This window comes from Pteropus medius, unplaced genomic scaffold (assembly GCF_902729225.1).
Source record: "Pteropus medius unplaced genomic scaffold, Ma_sr-lr_union100, whole genome shotgun sequence".
Classification (NCBI taxonomy): Eukaryota; Metazoa; Chordata; class Mammalia; order Chiroptera; family Pteropodidae; genus Pteropus; species Pteropus medius.
In genome coordinates this window covers 8,116,566-8,137,128 of record NW_024351730.1, presented here as the reverse complement: position 1 = coordinate 8,137,128, position 20,563 = coordinate 8,116,566, and the positions used below count along the sequence as shown (strand labels likewise).

The window sequence follows — 20,563 nt, the reverse complement described above, 5'->3', positions numbered from 1 at the left end:
ATCAGGAGGACATTAGGAGGATGTCTCAGGGCCAGGAGCTTATGAGCACTTTCAGAAAAAAAATATTATATGGCTCTTGCATGACTTGCTTTGGCAGAGGTCTCAAAGTGCTGTGCTGTGCTGTGCTGTGCTGGAAAAAACTTTCCACAGATGCGTTCTGTCTTTTGTGCCTCTGGCATATTGAACAAGAGCATTTAGAACCAGCCGTGCCCAAGGAGGCTTGATTCATCTTGTGCCTGGTGAAATACGGCTCTCTGAACAGTGTGTACGCCCAGACTCTGTCAATAATCCCCAGCCCTGGCCACCAGCTGTTCTTTTACAAGTGCTAAACTGTTCCTCCTCCATGTTCTATCTACCTATCCCCAAACCTGCTAGTGTCCTTTTTGAAAGAATCAGCATGAGGTCCTAAATAATAAACTGGGGTCCAGGAAACTTGACTCTGTCTTTTAGTCTGCTTCTAATGGCCTTTGTAAACTCAAGCAAATTAGTTAATAGCTTTGGGCTTTGATTTCCTCATATTGAAGTTGAAAGAACTGCACTCAAAGTAATCTGTATCTAGTTTGAAAGATGGGTGAATGGATGGATGGATGGACGAATGGATGGATGGATGAACAGATAGACAAGTGAACCATTTTTTAATCTGTAGAGCAAACCATTTCCTTTATGAAGATGAAAGGAAAAAATATCTGTCTTAGTATAGCAAAAAATAAAAATAAATAAACCATGAAAGAGTCAAAGCCATGAGCAGTTTTGAACAGATGTTTTTCTGTACAGTCTTGGATTGAAACAATATCCTCTCTACAAGTCTACAAGTCTAGATTTCTCGAGAAGTTGGTTGTTTAAAGTCAATTTTGCAGAAAGGGAAAAGCATCTTCAGTAGCAGGACTTAGAGACCAGCAAAGCCAAGGTCATGCCTCAATTGATGGGATGTGGTTGTGGTAACCCAGATTTCCTTAGAAACTGATACCTGTGCTTTCTATAAAGTGCACCAAATTCAAGAAGATAATGGAATTGGATTAGTTTCTCAAAATTATCTCGACATATAATGTCAGAAACTGCTGCTATACTCAATACTTTTCTCCAAGAGCTAGAATCAGGTCAATAAAAGAGTTTTTTTAGACCTAATCACACATTATCTCTACCACAAAAGAATAACCAGGGACATAGACATAAATATGTTACTTTTCATATTTTGATAAAATATGGCATTTTTAAAAGCCCAGTTTGTTCTGCAAGAGATACTGGCCATTTAAAAAAGAGAGAGTTTCTGGTATAAGATTAATTTTTTGAAATTTTATTTTCCATGTAGCACCCATTGGGGTCTCTCTGGGCTCTACCAAACCTTCAGGCAGCCTCAGGAGACTGTCATATTGGTTCACCTTATGATTTTAGTGGCCCTAGGGCAATTTTTCTTTTGTGGGCTCTTTCTGCTATAAAAATTGTTTTTAAATATTAAATTTTTTTATTATACAATTGTATTGATATAGATACAAATATATTAATAGTATATATCAAAACATTATCTTTGATCTAAAAGTTTATTTTTTTCTTCCAATTTTAAAAGAAATTAGTATATTTTCATGGGTCTCTAGGTCTTGTGGGCCCCAGGCAGGCACTGTGTATTCTGCACCTGATAGGTAGGTAAGTCGGCTCTGTGGTCCTAACCCCCACTTGGCTCCATTCTGCCCAGGACAGGAACATAGTTTGCCCTTGGGAAGCAGTAAACTTTTTTCCTCCTGGGAGTGTCCTTGTGACCATCCATGTAGCAGTCCACACAGCTATCCAGAAGCTATTCAGTTCGGTCCCAAGGTGACACCTCTGAGGTAAGGGAATTAGACTCACATTAAACTCATATGGGGAGTTGGGGTGGGGGGTGGGGGCGTAGTTTCCTTGTTTAAAAACCTCATATCCTATAGGAGCCAGTTTCTCTGGAACAACTCCATAGGCGTAGCTTCCAGCATGTCTCCAAAGGACATGCCCAGTTATACCAGTTGTACAAGAGTCATCTACTCAGAGAAGTCTAAGGTCTGGTTTTCTATCCAGTATTTATAGTTCCCCCAGTCTAAAGCAATTTACTAAGCAGGGGTCATTTTTATCATAAGCAATCTTGCCTGGCTAGCATTGACATTCTTCCCTTATCAGGTTTCCAGGGAAACAGCTAAAAAGTTAACCAAAGGTCAAATTCTTACGCAGAAGGGAAAGGGGGGTTAATAATACTTTGTCTACCACATGCAACTTGCCAGTTGTTAAGGAAATAATTATATTAATGTTTCAATCCAGACTTTATAGTGTGTCTGTGGCAGAGACAATGCTATATGTTCCCCAAATTACATTTATTTTTCCTCCTGGGCACAGTTAGGCCACATTTTCCAGATTCCCTTGCAGGTAAGTGTAGGTTTGACTAATTCTAGCCAATGAACTATGGTAGAAATGATAAGATCACTTTCAGGCTGAGCCCATAAAATCCCTCTGGAGATCCTCCTTACTCTTTCTCTCTTTCATCATCTGCTGATGAGCTGCAAAGGCTTCGGTGTGGGATTCCAGCGCCCCAGGGAATTGTGGAGCCACTGAGTAAGCAGGCTGTCTGAATGACTGCATAGGGTACAGACCCTCTACTGCCGACACACACTGGACGTGATATAAGCAAGAAATAGGTGACCAGTGAGAAAAGGAAAAAACCAAATTTGTCTGCTTGTAATTCCTCTCCTTACCTGCCAAAAGGTGAGCTGGCAGAGAATGTTTGATTAGGAAAATTAAAACACTATGGTTAACCTTCTTAATGTCAAGACAAACTACACGACTAATCTTTTCTTTGGCCCTTTCTCACATGTGAGGAAATCTTTGAGCAGAGGATTAGGAAAAGACATCCGTCTCCCCCGTCGCCACCTTCTCTGTGGTCTTTGCTGAGAAGTGGGTAGCTTTTGGCTGAATAGAAAATTCTATGACAGTCTGAGGCTTCTCACATAAGAAGCCACTGCCAAAGCAATTCAGTCCGGTCAGATTTCAGCAACATGATTTGGGGCACAAAGCAATCCAAACTAAGTGGCTGAGAGAAAGGAGGGAAAGGTTCTCATCATTAAAATCCTAATTAGAAAAATCTAAGAAATGTGTTTGTTAAGAAGTCAGAAAACAAGTTCCACTTTGTACCTGAGAAATTCTTTCCCAAATCGTGCTCTTTAAATGGACAATGTTATTCAGTTGTTCTGTGCTCAGTTGTTTTTATAAAGAATTTAGAGGTCTTTTCTACATAATATTTAATTTGGAAAACCTGTCAACGCCTTTTTAAATTAATAATATATCATTTAGTGTGCTTTTGGGTACAAGTAAAAATAGAAAAAAGAAAACATCTCAAAGTGGCTTAAACAAGAAAGATGATTTATTGGATCCTATGATTTGAAAGTCCAGAGAAGGAACAGCTTCAGGTTGTGAAGGGCCATTCTGGGGTGCTGCTGGCAGGAACAGCAAATAAAAAGGGAGGAGCAAGTTCCATCTTGCTCTTCCCGCCTTCCAATCTCCCGCTAGTGCCCCCTATTGGCAGAATCTAACAGACCCAGATGGCAAAGCACAGAAGTTTGTGGAGCCTCAGCCCAGCATCACAGAACTGAGTGCAGAATGGCCAGTTGTGGAGTTGAGGGACAATAGCTTAATAACCATTGCATCTCTGTATGGATGATGATTTTTTTAAATTGCTGTTATATGAAAAGATAATCAAAGGGAATGTGGCCAAAATATGTAAGAAATGAATATGATAGAGGCATGTCAAGCAGTTAGCAAAAGCTTTTATGTTATTTTTCTCTATTATGTGACGCGTTTGTTATCTGTTACTTTTCTGTATTTAAATTGTGGTTTTTTTCCTCATTCTCAATATTAACCTATATACCTTTAAAAAATAAAATAGAAAAGATTTACAACCTTCCCCAATAATGTGCAATGATCACAAGGTCTCGAGAATGAAGCTGCTAAAGGGATAGCACTTCCAAACCTCTGCTCACCCTCCAAGGGGAACTCCAGCTCAGTGGGCGTCTTCTCCTGGGCGCCTCATTCCCCAGAGCTTACCTGAAAGTGGAACGGGAGAGAGCACGATCCTTAATCCCGCCGCACTTCCTTCTTTCCCATGTCTCCCTGGTCTACACAGGGGCTTCTGGAGCCCTGAGAACAATGCTGTCACCTTGTGCACGCGGTGCTTGCGGGGAGGAGGTGCTGAGTGTAATGTGTTAGCTGGTCTGCGGAACCACCTTGTTCCTGTGTCTGAGCTTTTTTTTTTTTCAGGACTATTACTCTTCCTTCTTGCAAAAGGTTTCTCTGATGGAGGGCAATAACTTTTTCGTTGTGTTTTTGTAGATTGGGGAGCATACTCTCTCCTCTCCTAAATGTGACAGCCTATGTGCATTTCTCTCTGATTCTGCTTAAAGTTATTCTACATAACTGTTATATATATGTATATGTACACACACAGACACACACACACACACACAAATAAAACAAATAACTGTAAAAACTGTAAGGTCCTGGAAGGAAGGAATGAACTTTTATTTCTTTATATTCCCTTCATGCTTTGTATCAGTTAGAATTTCAGTAGTAAGTAACAGAGACCTGAAAAAGAATGGCTTAAACGTACCAGGATTTGTATTGTTGTGTAAAGTAAGTCCTGATTCAGTCTGTCCATGCTATGGTTATGGCAGCTCCACCAGTTATCGCTGACAAAGGTTTCTTCCAGCTGTTGCTCCAGCATCTCTAAGGAATGGCCCTTTATTCCTCATGGCTACTGGAGCTCCGATCATCACTTCCCTGTTCCAGGCAGCAGAACAGAGAAAGAGAAAGAAAACATACCCTTCCCTTTCAGAAAAAGAGACCTCTGAAAGTCCCATTCCCCTTCTACTTATATATTGTTGCCCAGAACTTAGTTCCAAGGTCATACCCAGCTCAAGGAAGGCTGGAGAATGGATGGGGTCTTTTACCCAGTTGATAATGGGCTTGACTAAAAATTGGATTCTTTTACTAAGGAAGAAGATGATTAATATTTGATGAGAATGCTCATAAGGTAGTGGAGTATTGACCAAAGCGCTTCTCTTTGGGGAGCAGTTTAAAGAGATTAAAGTTTAACAGTTTAAATGTTCAGAAAGGCTGAGGTGGTAGAAGACAAAGGGAAGAAGATTTCTAGAATTCGGAGGCCATTCCATGGCCTGTTTTCTTAACATTGAAAATATTTATTGCAGTATGTTATCATTCCAGAAGTATATCTGTTAATTTTGGAAAAAGGAGGAAATAATGCCCCTTACTCTCAGAACCTGCAGCTAGCCCTAATTAACATTTGGTGTGCCTTTACTCCCTTCTCTTCTATGCATAATTTATTAATTTTTAACAAGTAAAAAAAAATCCTTCTTGCTGTTTGTAGTGGTGTTTTAACTCTGTTTGTAGAAAGCAATACACAGAAAAGTCTTACTCCCACCTTTGTCTCTTGTCAGGGAAGTCTCTGTGTATCACGAGATTCATTTTTTACATATTTCAGCAAATGCAGACTTTCATTTTCCTTGTGACCTACTTGACATAAATGCCAGCCCATCATACACACCGCTTCTCACCTTGCTTTTTTCACTCCCATTTTATTCTGCACTTTGTTGTTTGCCCTGCCAGCACGGAGCTTTCCTCTTCACTTTCATAGCGTTCCTTCCTGTGTATGTACCTCATTTAACAAACAGCTCCCTATTGATGGCACTTGAGTTGTTTCCAATCTTTTGCTGTTACAATCAATAGACAGCCTTTTATGGGTCTCATTTACATTCATTAGCATATTTATAAGATAAATACCTATCAGTGGAATTGCTAAGTCAAATACATTGAATGCATTTGTAATTTTGATAGGTATTGCCAAATTGCTCTCCACACTGATTTTAAGCCTACCCTCCCATCAGCAATATATGGGAGTTTCTATTTCCCCACTGCCTCATTGAAAGTGATTTCAAACCTCTGGATTTTTGCCTGTATGATAAATTTTAAAATCTATCTTGGTATAGCTTTATTATAAGGAAAGTTGACTCCCAGTTTTTATGTTTTGTTTTGTTTTGTTTCTGTCTTATCAGTGTCTCTCCAGTGCTTTACCTTTCATGAGCATTAACCTATGAGATCTCTAGGCTCAGAAACATAAGAAGGCTACACCCCTCAACTGAACAGTTGCTATTTTCCTTACATCTTATTCCCGACAAACATACCGATTGCATGCTAGCTAAATGATTGTTTATGATTTTGATTTTGATTTTGATGGTTTATATCCTGCTTTATTTCTAAGATATTTTAAGTAAGAAAATTGGAATAAAAGGAAAATAAGAGTAAAAATAGCAATAAGAAAATCAAGATGAAGCCAGAGATGAAGTCAATACACCAAATATCCTTGACACTTGCTAAAGACAGATTTGGCCAATGCAAAGAGAACCTGGCTTTTCTGAGCCTATAATGGATACAATAAAGACATAACAGACAGAGAGTAAGCACTGAGGGAAGATTTTTCTTCTTCCTTCATCTTGTATGCTCCAAACTCAGGTGCTGAATGGAACCGGAGCAGCAGAGGCAGCAACGGGACTGGGAGTAACATGGTCCAACTGACAGGAAGAGAAGAGAGGAAGAGCTTTGGGAAGGGAACCAAGGGAAGAGGCTGTGGGAACATGCTCACAAAGTACAGCAGTTAGACGCAGCTGCCTCCAAACATTACTCAAACTTGGAAGGGTTGTTCAAGTCACAGGAAAGGAAGGCACTTAGCATAACTTATCAAAATTTCAGTTTAATTCTACTGGAATCCTTATAGTACATGCAGCCTGCTTTCTTTTCGGCCCTGACCTTGGTCACGTTCCTTTTTGGCATCTTGGCTTCTTTTTCTGGCCAAGTCATACATGGAATTGAACTCTATAGAAGAAGGCGGCATTGCTTTGAGCTTGGGTATCAACAATGCATTGTAAGAAAACATTTGAGTTCCTAGCAGAGGGAGCATAATTCTAAGGATGTTTAGGAAAACCTGAGCACAATCATCTTACTGTCTACATCAAATGACAATACCTTGCTTTCCAGTATATGTCACACATAAAATTATCACTTTAAATCTAGATTGAAAGACTAGTCATTCAATGATTATAGCTCTGGGAAGAGATATTTGCTTGTAGAAGGGAGTATGAGAAACAAAAAAATAGGGCTAGAGCACTGGGGTGAAAATTTACCCAAAACCCAATGTTGTTATAATTGTCTTTTCACAAGCACAAGATCATAGCCACTGCTCAGGATCAAAATAAACTTGTTTTGTTTCATTTGGGGCAGATAAAACTATCCTCTCTCCAGACAAACCAAACAAACTCTGTTACTTACAGCACAATATTTTGTCTTTCCAGGCATCCTATAAGCCATTGTTGAAGCAGATCGTGGAGGAAATATTTAATCCCGAAAAGTCAGATCCCATTGATATTGAACACATGTCTTCAGGCCTCAGTGATCTCCTTAAAACTGGATTTAGCATGTTCATGAAGGTAAAGTAACCATGAAGAGGTAATCCTGAGTGTAATGCTGTCTTTGCTGGGGGTAAATGCTGACACCCCCTTAACCCAGTGAGTACCACATAAGATACTGTCTAGTATTTTGGCTCTTGTCAAATCAGGAGCAATCTTTATTTAACTTTTGGTTAAAAGCAGCCTGACTTTCTAGCTTCATATAACTTCTTTTGATCTAAGCACTATGGTCTTTTCTGATCAATATGTAAAGACACAACCCCTTCAAGATAGCACTGCTGAAAATCTCTCTCCTCTTGGTCTATATTTTCACTTAACATGAACCCCTATATTGTTCACAGGTCTTCATGATAGTCTGTTGTTCTTAATTCTAGAACTTATTATGTAGGATGATGAGTAATTCTGCTCAGTTGTGTGACTAGCATCACCCCAGAACTTATTTGAAAATGATTTTTCTTTTGGCCCAGCAGACTCCCGGGTGACAAGAGCTAGAATTTCTCTTGCTAATATTAAGGTAGATCAAAAGTACTACACAACCTTTGCAATGGGGATGAAAGAAGGAAAAGTACACAGATGTGATCTATTTTTAACCCACCGTACAGTTTCTGAATTTAAAAGGATCTAAACAAGATTATAGGCCGACCTTCCAGTCCATGCCAGGACTCCACTTGTAATAACTCTTGGAAATAACAGAATGTTTTACCAGCTTCAAAGTGTCTTTGAAATCATGAATTAATCTACATAGAAGAGCTAGCCTTTTGGAGTTCAATAAATACATATGCCAGGAAAACTGGTCCACTCCACAGCTAGAGGACAGAAGCCAGACGATCAGACTCTCAACCAAGCAGTTAATGGCTGGAATGGAAGCAGGAGATTCCTTCCTGCTGTTCCCAATTATCAACTTCTGTTGCAATGCGTGACTGGTATTTTTTCTTTAATAACACAGCATGGATATAGCTTCTCAAGGTGTTCAGGGGCTCCTGTGTTGAATGTAAGTCCAGGATTGTCCAGTAGCCCTTCATGATGGCTAGTTTGTACGGAAAATTCCATGCTAGATAGAAGTGGTCTCTGACCTTCTCCACTTGGGCACCCTGTTCCCTCATTCATAAGCTTGAACTTTACCCTGAAAAGAAACTAAAATAACAAATGCGGGCTTTCAGGCCCCAGTCAAGAGGATGACCCAATTGGCCATGTGTTCTTTCCCAGTCAGGCTGCTATATTCATGGTCTGGCCAAGGACACAAGTGGAGGCTGGAACCTGCCTGCACTCTGCTCATGGCACAAGTTTTTAATTTGCAAAGAGGCGCAGTGTAGATGAGAGGAGGCCCTGACTCACTTTGTCCAGGAATGTTCCACAGAAAGAACTTCTTTCTTAGCCAAAGGGTCTGTGAGCAAGTTTGTTTGGGAAACACTGGGTTAAACAGCAGATTAATGCAAAATTCTTTGCTGCCTGACTTCACAGTGCCTTTTATATGCTAATGGACTTTGCAACTCTGCAAGGCCAATATGGAATGTTGTGGGAGGACTGTCCACTTGCATTTTCCATCACTGTTTCATGAACCGTGAGACATCACATTTTAAAATTACCCTTTTAAACACTACAGAGTGTTTTCTGCAGAGTCTTTCTGTGGTCAGAAACATCACTGTCCCAAGTCAGGCTTTGCTTATGAAGATGGCTGGAACCATCCTGGGCAAGCAGTGGACTGCTACGCTTCTCCCCATTCAACTCCCTGGAGTTCAGTCTCATGAAGAAATGCTGCCCCTTGAGACTGATCTCAAAGAGAGATTTCCAAGTCATGGATTTAAGAAAAAGGAATTTGTTCTCCCAGCAGCTGTCAGGATCCATTCCTCAGCCCCCAGCTGCTGGGCCTCTGCTCTCAGTTCCCAGGGGCAGCTCGTCTGTCTGCAGGGGGTAAGGAGAGTCTCCTTGGGCTGGCTGTAGAGCCCTCCCCACCCCAGGACCCCAACAGAGAGTGGTTTTGTTCTGTTTCTACATAGGCCTTGGCGGCTGGCTCTTCCCACCGTTCCATGGAACTCAGCAAGGAAAGTTACCTCTGGCCCATGTGTTCAGGGTTAGAACAAAATTGGGATAAATGTAAAGAGGAACAGCGAGTAGGGCTTTGAGGAACTAACTGTTACTTCCCAAATAGCTCTGTCTCTGAGATAGGTGAAGCCGTCAGCAGAGGGTGTCTCTACTCTGCTTCAGGCCAGTGGAGCGAAGAAAATACAAAATGCAGGCGGAGTCTCATGTGGCCGATGGCCATTTACCAGCCTCCTCGGTCTTGCTTCTGTTGCTTCTCGCTCACTACCCAAAGGTACGCAGCTGACCTATGCTGAGCTTGCTATGGATCAGCCATTTTCATATTTAAACCTCACGACAACCCTGAGAAGTAAGTTCTCTCATTATCCTTGCTTTACTCTGGGGAAACTGAGGCCCAGAAAGGTTAAGCAGTAGTCGTGAGCTTCCAGAAATCCAGGATTGGCTTGTACGCTCCTCTCTTCTCAAGTGTTTTCCAAAGAGCACGTAGGAAATGGGACACCAGGATTTGTCCCCAGGTCAGTCTTATCCGAAAGCCCATGCTTTTCACCACAACATTGCTTGGCTCCAGGATGCTCCCAAGCATTTTCTTGGAAGAAAAATATTTACATATCATTAATTCTTTTCTTCATGATTACTCCTTAGCTCAGACACTTTCCATTTCCAGTATCTATGAAGCTCATGAATAAAATGCACACCTAGACTGGTCATCAGGGCACTCTCCCAGGGGTCGTCTGCTTGGTACCCTCCCTGTCTGCTTTTCTGAGACTTGGCCTACAACTTGTTGGCCGTCACCCCTAGGAGAAGAAATTTGTGTATTGGCGTGTATTGTGTATTGGAGTCACCTCTGCACAATCGCATCTTCATTCCGTATCAGCAGCCAGCAGTCATTGCTTTCTTGCCACTTGCTGCCCCACTCTCTGTCTCTGGGACCTGCTCCACCCTGTCACTCAAGACCCACTGGTGCCGAGCCTGAAAGAAACAAAAAGACAGAGCCTGATGAAATGAAGAATAAATGTGGGATCCTTCCTGTGCTTAGGGAACTTGAGATAGTTCTAGAGCCGGAAAGGTCTGTCCCCACCCTGTCTCTGCACTCACAGATGGTATCACAGATGATGTTAGCTCAGGTCACCCAGAGACAGTATCTATAGACTGTGCAGGGGTGGATTGAGAAACTGGTGAGAGATGTGCTGGGAAATCAGGCCAACAGACATTCCCACAGATGTGCTGTAGGTGCCCCACAGCAGGTAATAGAAAGGACATGGGAAAAGATTCTCCAGGCTCCTAACACATGTCTTCTTCAGGGCTCTATACCTTGTGCACACACTTCTGTGTTTGCACTTACACATTGGTTTGTAATGATACATGTTAGATATCTTTTTCCAGACTAGTGTTTTCTAACTGCATAACTTGATCCACTGCACATTAGGGGATCGAGATATCAATTTAATGGACTGTAATCAGTATATTTTAATGAAAAAGAATAGAACAGACTAGCAAGGTGAAACTTTGCATCTAGCGAGGCAGAACTAAACAACGCAGTCCACACATACACACTTAAGATTTAAATGTATCAAAAGAATCAAAAGAATGTGAAAGCTATAAGAATAGAGGGATGATCTAAGTCTCCTCTGCATCGTCAACACGTGGGGCAAAGTCCAGATAGGCTTTACATACAGCAGGCCCTCGCTGGAGGTGGGAGGGTGGTCCCAGTGGGCCTGTCAGAGCACCCACTAAGAAAGCAGCACATCCTCCAGTCACTGGCTCCTCTTTCCAACTTTCTGCCTTTAAGCCAAAAGCTATGTTTCAACAACTTCACAGGCGGTAGAGGTAGAGCCTGATCAGTCAACTCCAGTGACTCTCAAAGGAGTTGGCCCTCTTTTCCAGCAGCTGCTAAGCTAAGTGAAGCTGGTTATTGTTTTGTTATTACGTAACCCCAGAGAAGCCACGACCACTCGCTCCTACTCATCACTGTGCTTCGATGTGCATGGGGAGACAGAAGCCTGACTCCACTGCTGTCAAAGAAATCTGACGGTCTCTTCTGTCCACATGCAGCATGCAAATCTCTTTCTTCCACCTTCTTTGTCTCTAGAGAATAGAACAGATGCAAAGGAGCTGATTTTGTAGTGAGAGAACTCAAAGGAGTTGAGAGGAGTAACGTCCTAACAGAGTAGCTAAAGGGCAGGATGAATGTTACAAGGGAGATTTAGGGATCTCTTTTCTATTTAATGCCTCTAATGTTTTGTTTGGTTTTGTAAATACTAGACGGCCATCTAGTATATGTTGCCTAACAGCAGTCATTTCATTCTACTGCTTATATCTGCTTACAGAGGGCAATAGAGAGTAGTGGTAACAGGTCCAGAGTCAGACTGTCTGGGTTACTAGCTGTGTGACCTTAGGCATGTTGCTTAACCTAACTGGGTCTAAATTTCCTCATCTCTGAAAGGGAGATAATAATAGTACCTACTTTATAGGGCCATATGAGAATGAAATGAGTTAATTCATACAGAGCTTGAGCTATGGTAAGTACTATGTAAGTATTTGCTATTCTTATTTTTATAAGTTTGTGATCCTAGCCAGACTGTGACTCTTGAGAAAAGAGCCACCTAGAGTATCTTTGTATCCCTGTGCATAGCCAGTATTTGTGCATTTGGTGCATACAGACTAACCACTGAGTGAACAAGTGATTTAAATAGAAAAGAACAGATGCCTAGCATTTCATATTTCACTGTGGTTTTGTACTTGTCAGAAAGACGTGGAGTTCTAGTGCTCCTCTTTTTGTCATGCCCATGAGAAGCCATGTTTACAGGGCTGTGATGTGTTTTTCCAGACCCTCTTTTTTCTCTCCACTGTCAATCGAACCTGTTGATCTCCTCAGTCTCAGGGGACATAGACTGTCCCTCCTGGGGCCAGCTGTAGGGAGCCAGTGACATTCTGTATTTGTGCCATGACAGTACATTTCAAGGAAATAAAGCCAGCAGAATTAGACCCGGACCACCTGGGACACAGACAGAGAAGCCCAAACCCCTCCGTCCCGACTCTGTGGGAACATACTAGAACCATGGTCTCTATGTGCTTGGAGAGAGCAAGTTCTCTGCTCCACAAGTGTTTGCTGCTGCTTGTCACAGCTTCATGCTGTAGGGAACTAGAGACCGCCATCCCAGACATTTGGAAGTGGCTCACAGAAATTAGTCTTTCTTATATAAATGTCTGCAGGCAGTGAAAGTTAAGAAAAATGGCTGTGTATCTAAGATTCTCAGCATCAAATAAATTCTGTGCAAGAGGGAAGTCAGAGCAGCTGGATTTTGTCCTTCCTAATGTCAGAACCTCATTCGCATCATACTGCAACTCGTTAAAATCACCTTCTTTACCATTGCTTTAGTGTGCTTTCCTGTATACATCAGACTGTCCAGAGAAGTCTTTCATCCCAAACTGTTCTGGTTATCTATTACTACATCAGAAGCCATCTCCAAACATTGTCTTAAAATATTATTGACCATTTATTTTGTTCATGAATCTGTACAATGGACAGAGCTCAACAGGGGAAGATTCCCCTCCAAGATGGCGCATTCACACGATCAGCAAATTGATGCTGACTGTTGTCTGGATGCTCAGCCCAGCCTGTGAGCTAAGGGACTCAGTTCCTCTCTATAAAGGGCCTCTCCATGTGCCCTGGGCTTCCTCACAGCATGGCAGCTGTGTTCCAAGGACAAGCATCCTAAGAGGGAGAGCCAGGTAGAAACCTCAGAAGCCATAGCCTCCCTCCTCCAGGACTGTTTGTCCAGGCAGTCGTGAATGTCCACCTGGGGTCAAAGGGAGGGGACATACTCTCTTCCTCTTGAAAAGTGAGCAGGAGCAGGAGAGGCAGAAAATATTGTGGTGGCTACTTTTGGAAACCACTATATGCGCTTCACCTAAATATGCATTTGACCGTCCAGCTCGGTAAGGACAGTGTTTGCCAGATTCTAAGAGTTCTCCCTCCAATCTAGAGGGTAGAAAATTCACTCACACTGCTGACTTGTTTTCAAAATCAGTGAGCCCCAAAAAGTTTTGATAATGAAAGGCCTGCCTGCTGTTTGCCCATAATCTTTTAAAATTAAAAAACAAAAACAAAAATACAAACTTGGGAGAACAGTGAAAAGAAACTACACTTATGAGCTACAGGACCTTCCTCTCCAAAGTTTGCTCCATCAAGCCCTGTAAGGTAAAGCAGACAAGCTGGAGAGAAGAGAGAGAACGTCCACAAGACCATTCTTCTTGCATCTCTAAAAAAGTGTTTCAAGTCAGCCAAATGCACTGGAGAGACTTGCTGTTAGCCACATAAAGCCCTCGGCTTCAAAGGGCAGCGCCCTGGGGGGAGGGGGATATCAAACCAGGGAGAAGACAGCTTTGGCAGAACCTGACATTCTTCAAACAGCCAAGTCTGCTCTCCGAATGTTGTTCCAGGCGCACCTTGATCTCCTTAGAGGAAAGCTTGATAGTGATCTAATAAATAAATCGAAACATACCTCTCCCCCACTCCCACCCGCCAACTCCAGCTCACGTTAATTTAATTTAAAACTAGCATGTCTAATAGGCAGCACTTTTAAAATGCATTTCTGGAATTTGTGGTTTGGATTTCAGTCTCCTGAAAATAATATATTTTTTATCTATTCCATGTGTTTGGACCCCAACTTGTTTTGACTAAAGGACATGATTTGTCAAGATGTTTTCTCTGCTGGAATTGGCGTGGGGAGAGTGGGTTTTATCTAAAAATTGCATAAGGCCAATTTACCTATTTATATATGTATGTTTTAAGAAGTTTTTTGGTTCCATTTCTTATATGGTCATGCTTAATTGGAAAAAAAATGAAAAATTTATGTAAAAGAGTCCAAGAAGACCCAGTGCTTGCCTCTGGGCCCTTTATTTGAATTAGTATGAATGCTCCATTGCCTTGAGTTGCAATAGAAAAAAGCCCACAGGGAGAAATGGAACAACTGATCAGGCAGGCCCTGAAAACCTGGTGGCCGAGAAGGGATGAGAGTTGAAACTCTTTCAGTTGCAATTAAAATACCAACAAATTGCACGAACTTAATCAAAGCAAGTATAATTTATTGTGAGGACCAAGTTGTATCTCAGAGAACCAACGGGAAGCAATGCCATAGGCCTCAGGAAGGACTGGGGCTGAGAACCGGAAAGCCGTCAGGAAACCGGACAGCTCTTTTAGATTCACCCTAGCCTAAAGAAGATGCTGAGAATAGTGCCCAGTATGTTGTAGGTGTTCAATAAATATTGCTGAACGAATGGTCGGGGAGCTATGCCACAACTTTTGGTTCTCCTTGAGAGCTCATTCAGCTTTGATTCAGCCATGTCTACCATAGGTCAAGTCTTGATTCTCAGGGAAGGATCTAGAGTTGGCCCAGCCTGGGTCAGGGATCCATTCTTGGACCATTATTCAATCATGTTTGAGGGATAGGTTCACTCTGTATCTACACGGCTGCCAGGAGCCCACTCTACGACCATAGGGATCGAGGAGACTGTTCACTGTGGGTTGGGCATCTGCAGCAGCGGGGATGGAGGGCAAATAAGGTGAAATTGTTTTGAGGATTGCAGGGAGGAGAGATAAGTCGTATGCCAGAGCGGATGTGAGGACACAGAGGAGGAGCTCAGTCCAGGAGTCATAAAAAGCTTCCCTGAAGAGTTGAATGTTGTCCAATCAGAAGGAGTTTGGAACAACTCCTCACATGAAATTTGATGTCAAATCCTTGAACTGTGAGAGCTGGACATGCCTTGGGGTCATCTAGTCTATCTCCTCACTGTTGACGCACAAACAAAAAAAAACAAAACTCGGAGAGATGGACTGTTGACTTACATCAGTTTTACTTAATGATATTTCTGACTAGAGAAAAACACCTCCGAATTCGGTGTTTGTCAATTAAATAAGTCCACATCCTAGAATTTCTGTGTGCAACACCATAACCATTGTTTATATTTCCTTCTTCTTAATTATACTCCATACTATGAGGTAGGATTTGATTTTTGTCTGACTTTAGCTAAATATGATCCATAAATTCTAGTGAGATGGACTTTGGTAGGAATCATTAAACAAAAACGAAAACTTGGTTTTGGCATTCTACAAACTTTGTCTGCCTGTGAGCAATTATTGACAGCTTCTTCCGTGTGCTCATCACTGTGGTAGAAAGATATAGGGACAAACTAGGTACTCTACTTGCCATGGCATAGTTACATTGTGGAGCTAGCAGTTTGTTAGAGAGATGGACAAGACAATTGAGGATTACAGGGAGGAGAGATTAAGTGGTATGCCGGAGGAGATGTGAGGACACAGAGGGGAAGCTCAACCCAGGAGTCAGAAAAAGCTTCCCAGAAGAGTTGAATGTTGTCAGACCAGTAGGAGCTAGGAACAAAGTGATGAAACACCATGGTACATGGAAGGAATTATAGGTAGTTCTAAATGACTGGAACTAAGAATAGCCTGCGGGGAGCGGAAGAATATGAAAACAGAGAGATAAGCAGAAGCTACGTCACGAAAGGCTGGAGGATAGAAATTTGACCAAAAACAATGAGGAGCCCTTGAACATTTTTTTTAGTAATATACAACCAGTTTATATTTTGTAAAAATCACACTGGCAGCAGTGAGAGAGGGGGAAATGAGGTCAGACCGGCATCAGGTTGGAAAGGGAAGCTGAGATGAGAGTCGGCCCTCAGGGAGGGCTGAGGGAAGAGTTGAGGTGCTGCTGGATTCCCCAGGACTGGGTATTGACTGGGTGTGGGAGTAAAAGAGGGGACAAGTTACTTCACCTATACAAGCCTCACCTACCTCTATCTGTAAAACAGTTTCTACCTACTTCATAGAGTGTAAGCGTTGCATAAAGTGATGCTTGCCCCACCCTCTGCCTTATTTTTCTCCATAGCACTTACCGCCTTCCTTTCTTACCCATTTACTTACTGATTTTGTCATTCTCCCCCAACTGAAATATAAGTTCTACGACATCAGAGATTCCTCTCTGGTTTGTTCACTGCTGAATCCCTGATGCCTAGAAAAGTGTCTTGGCTCATAGTAGTTGCTCAATAATAGTTGTGGAATAGATGAGTGAATAAGTAAAAAGCACAGTGCTAGACATGAGGCGTTCAGTGGCAATGGCACTGCTCTTACTAATTCGTATCGGAAGAAAAGCCATTGCCGTGCCATCTTCAAAGTCTGCATGACTGTTCTTAGGGCCTGGTACCCTTAAGGCCAAAGCTTCTGCTGCACTTTCCTGCCCATTGTTGAAGAATGGGGGACTCGACCCTTGCCTGGAGTAGGGACAAGCGAGTCACACACGAAGAGAAACTGGATGAAAGAAAATTGGCAGCAGGATTCCCAGAATACCTAGAGAGCTCCAGAGAAACCGGAAGCAGTGCCGAAACCCTTGTCATAGAAACCAATCAGGACTTCAAAGAGTACTTTAGGGCCCACAGCTGCAGAGGAGGTTTCGGCAGCCTCTGCTTCAAAGGCTGGGGTGCATGATGGAGAGAAACGGTCTTCTCTGACTAGAACTGAGGTCTTAAAGTCACAGCCAGCAAAGGTTTGGAAAATGAAAGAAAGAGCAGCAAGTCTGACTTGCTTTATTAATCTTTGCATTTGCGATGGCAGTAATGATGCTTAATCTTTCATCTTCAAAGTGCCTTACTCCATGAACTCACATACAAAGAGGACTCAGCTGTGTGTGATGCATTATAAGGCATGTGTTATTCTGATGGAAAAGATTTCACTGTTCAGTCGCCTTCCAACTTGACACGTTCTAAGAGGAAAGTCTGGTATCAAAACATAAATCTAAACAGAAACCAAAATAGCAAATAGCAACATGCATTAATCAGACTCATCTATTTGTACCAAAACCCACATTCTCTTAACTCCCTAGCCCCAGGGTATTGTTCTTTGTCGTTGCTGTTCATTTCTTTCTTCCTTTTCATTTTTCAATACCTCCTTCCAAGATTCTCGCATTGTACTTCAGAGTCCAGACTCTCTTATGGAAAGCATATGTCTTCGAGAACATACCGTTCCACTTGAAGTTCTGGAGCCAGTTTTATTTCTGTCCCAGGATTAAGTGAGAAACAACAATTGTTTGTAGGACTGGAAAGAACTTTAGGTTAGTTACTCAGCCAGGAAAAACCACCCATAAAGCAAAGAGAGTTTCTAAAAGACATATAAGAAAAGAAAGGCATCCTCAGTAACCTGTGGATCTCATTCACTCATTCATTGATTCATTTTATTTATGCAACATTTGTTGAAAGTTTACCATGAACTAGGTCTATGCTTAGTGCCCAAAATACTAAAGTAAATATGACCAGTCCCTACCCTCCAGTAGCTAGCTTATTGTCTAGGAGAGGAGACAAGCAGCTATATCAAAGTAGCAGAATATAGTTTGTCAAGGCTAAGACAGAGGAATCTGTCAGATTCGGGTCATGGGGCAGGACTTGAAAGATGGTTAGGTTAGAGAGGATGTTTTTTAAAGAGATAAGAGGGAAGGAGGTAAAGAAAAGGAAGAGAGGGTATTTTACGCGGAAAAAACTATACACTACATAAAACGATACAATGCAGGTGATATTCAGACTATTTAATAACTGAATGTCATGGGCACAGACAGAGGCCAAAGTCCTACAGTGTGGCCCTAACCAGTGCCTGTGGGCTACAGATCTCAGAGTGTATAGTAGAGAGAAAAAAGCAAAGTATGATGTTGAGTCAAGATGTTTGTTACCCGTGGTGAGGGAATGACAGGAGGGGCCGTAAGAGGGACTCCAGAGTCCTGGCTTTCTATTTCTTGATCTGGGTGCTGATCACACAAGTTTGTTTACTTCGTGAAAATAAATAGACTTGAACACTTGTGTTAGATGTTCTTTTTAATGCAAATATTCAGTAAAGTGCCATGTTTAATGAAATGTTCCAAAAAAAAAAAAAAAGCAAATAAACAAATACCATGTATTCAGGCATGTCTCAACTCATTGTGAATGGCTCCAACAAATAGTGTGTGTGGAAGAGATAAAAACAGAGACACAAAGTAAAGCCATGTTATAAGCATCTTTTATACTGAATTAAGGAGTTTGAGCTTTATTCTCAGAACTACGGGACTCTTTGGAAGGACTATGACATGGTTGGAGCTGAGTGTGGCCTCTAGACTCTGGCCTCTGGTTCCATGACTTAGTTGTGTGTAAACTTCAATCTCTTCATCTTCAAAATAGACTAATGATTTTATTTGCCTTCTAAGGATGTTTTGAGAATTGAATACAATAATACACAAAAATATTTAGTATCGTGTGCACTATAGTATAGTCAGTAATAAATATTTGCATTTTGGAAAGGTTCCTCAGGCAGAAATGAGGAGAATGGATGGGGGATGACTAGCCCAGAGACAAACAGATGAATTAGAATGCTGTGGCAGGAATCTAGTAGAGAAGGATGAGAACCTGCCCGGGACAGGGTCAGAGAAAATCAAGGAAAGATCATTAAATTGAGGGGGTGGAATTAACAGGACTTGATCTGAGATATGAAAGAGACAGCAAAGTCTGTGATGACTCACCTGTGTCTGGCTTAGATGACTGCAAAGGTGTTGATGCTGTTAGAAAGTCAAGAGGAGGAATAGCCTTGGGGGAAGATCGTGCATCAAATATGAAACCTGTCGATGTTAGGAATCCTGGGGGCATCCAGGTAGGGATGTCCAAAGGAACTCAATACAGGTGCTTGAGCTGAAGACATAGATTTGGGAAGTATATAAAAGATTGTCGGAGACATATGAGTCGATGAGTTCCTTCAGGGATGATGCATTGAGTGAAAAGAGCAAGGGGCCAGTTATGGAGGCCTAAGTAACATCACCTTTTAAAGGGGCAGACCAAAGAAAGGAAACTATGAAGAATTTAAGAAGAAACAGTTGGAAAGTAGAAGCAACAACTGAGAGAGTGCTATTGTAGTAGCCAAAAAAGATGTCATCAGCTGTGGCAAATGCCATGGAAATAACCAGTTAAACGAAGACGAAAAAGTAGACTCCTACATGTGGTGGCCGTTGGTGACTTCAGTGAGAGCAATTCCAGGGGAACAGAGGAACAAAAGCAGAATTGTCGTGGGTGTATGGTATGTGAATTAGAAGAAAGCAGTCAACAAGTGCAGTCAAAGGGAAAGAGAGCTATAGCCAGGAAACTAGAGGGGAGTAAGGAGTGAGTCTTTCTCTGAAGATCAGAATTTTCTAACTTTTTTCAGTATTTACCACCGTCCATTTTGAAGAAGTTTAGATCTCTCTCTCTCTCTCTCTCTGTTTCTCTATCTGTCTGTCTGTCTGTCTGTCTGTCTCTCTCTCTCTCTCTCCTCTCTCCTCTCTCCTACTCTCTCTCCTCCCCTCTCCTCTCTCTTTTCCCATCCCAGCCACCTTCTCCTCCATGCCTTCTTCCCCTATGTCCTCTCCTCTCCTCCCTTCATATTTCCATTCTAAATTTCCTCTCCAGAAGTGAAGGAGTGACTTATGTAACTGGAAGCACTTAATGTATTACCGTGTTAAGTATATTTAAAATAAGATGTTGAAAAGTGGGTATATTCAGGGAAGGGAGCCAAAAGAACAAATTAAGAAAGGAGCCATAGCAGGGGTAAGAGGAAGGGCTTCTAGTCGGTCATTGTCCTGTTCCGACGCTCCTGGGGTCTGTCCGGGGCCCCAAAGTGGCTTGTGTGTTAGAGAGAGTGAATAAGTGAATACACTCACAGCCTCTCTCTACCTTCCCCTTGCTGGAGTGGAAGCTGTTTCTCCCACCCCTGGCTTCAGTGGCCTTGCGAGCCAATGATGGCATCCCTCCGTAATGACTGCATGCTGGCTTTGTCCTAGTTGATCCTCCAGCCTGCTCCCCCCGGCTGGTGGCTGCTAGCCTCCAGAACCTAGCTCATACCACTTCTCCTGCAAATCCTCACCAAAACAGGTCTGGCTTCCAGGTAGATCTCAAAACTTAATTTCCTCAGGAACCTCCTCTTGTCCCCTTCAATTAGTCACTCAGTCAATGTGTTGTTCATTTTGCATTTCCTG

The 20,563-nt window shown here is 42.1% G+C and overlaps 1 protein-coding gene across 1 annotated transcript in view; it reads left to right on the top strand.

Moving 5' to 3' along the window:
• SCFD2 (sec1 family domain containing 2) overlaps window positions 1–20,563 on the top strand; it is a 345,681-nt gene that overhangs the window by 313,633 nt on the left and 11,485 nt on the right. Inside the window, exon 7 of the mRNA XM_039845191.1 lies at window positions 7,374–7,508. Coding sequence (XP_039701125.1) covers window positions 7,374–7,508 — 135 coding nt within the window. The remainder of the gene's footprint in view (window positions 1–7,373; window positions 7,509–20,563) is intronic.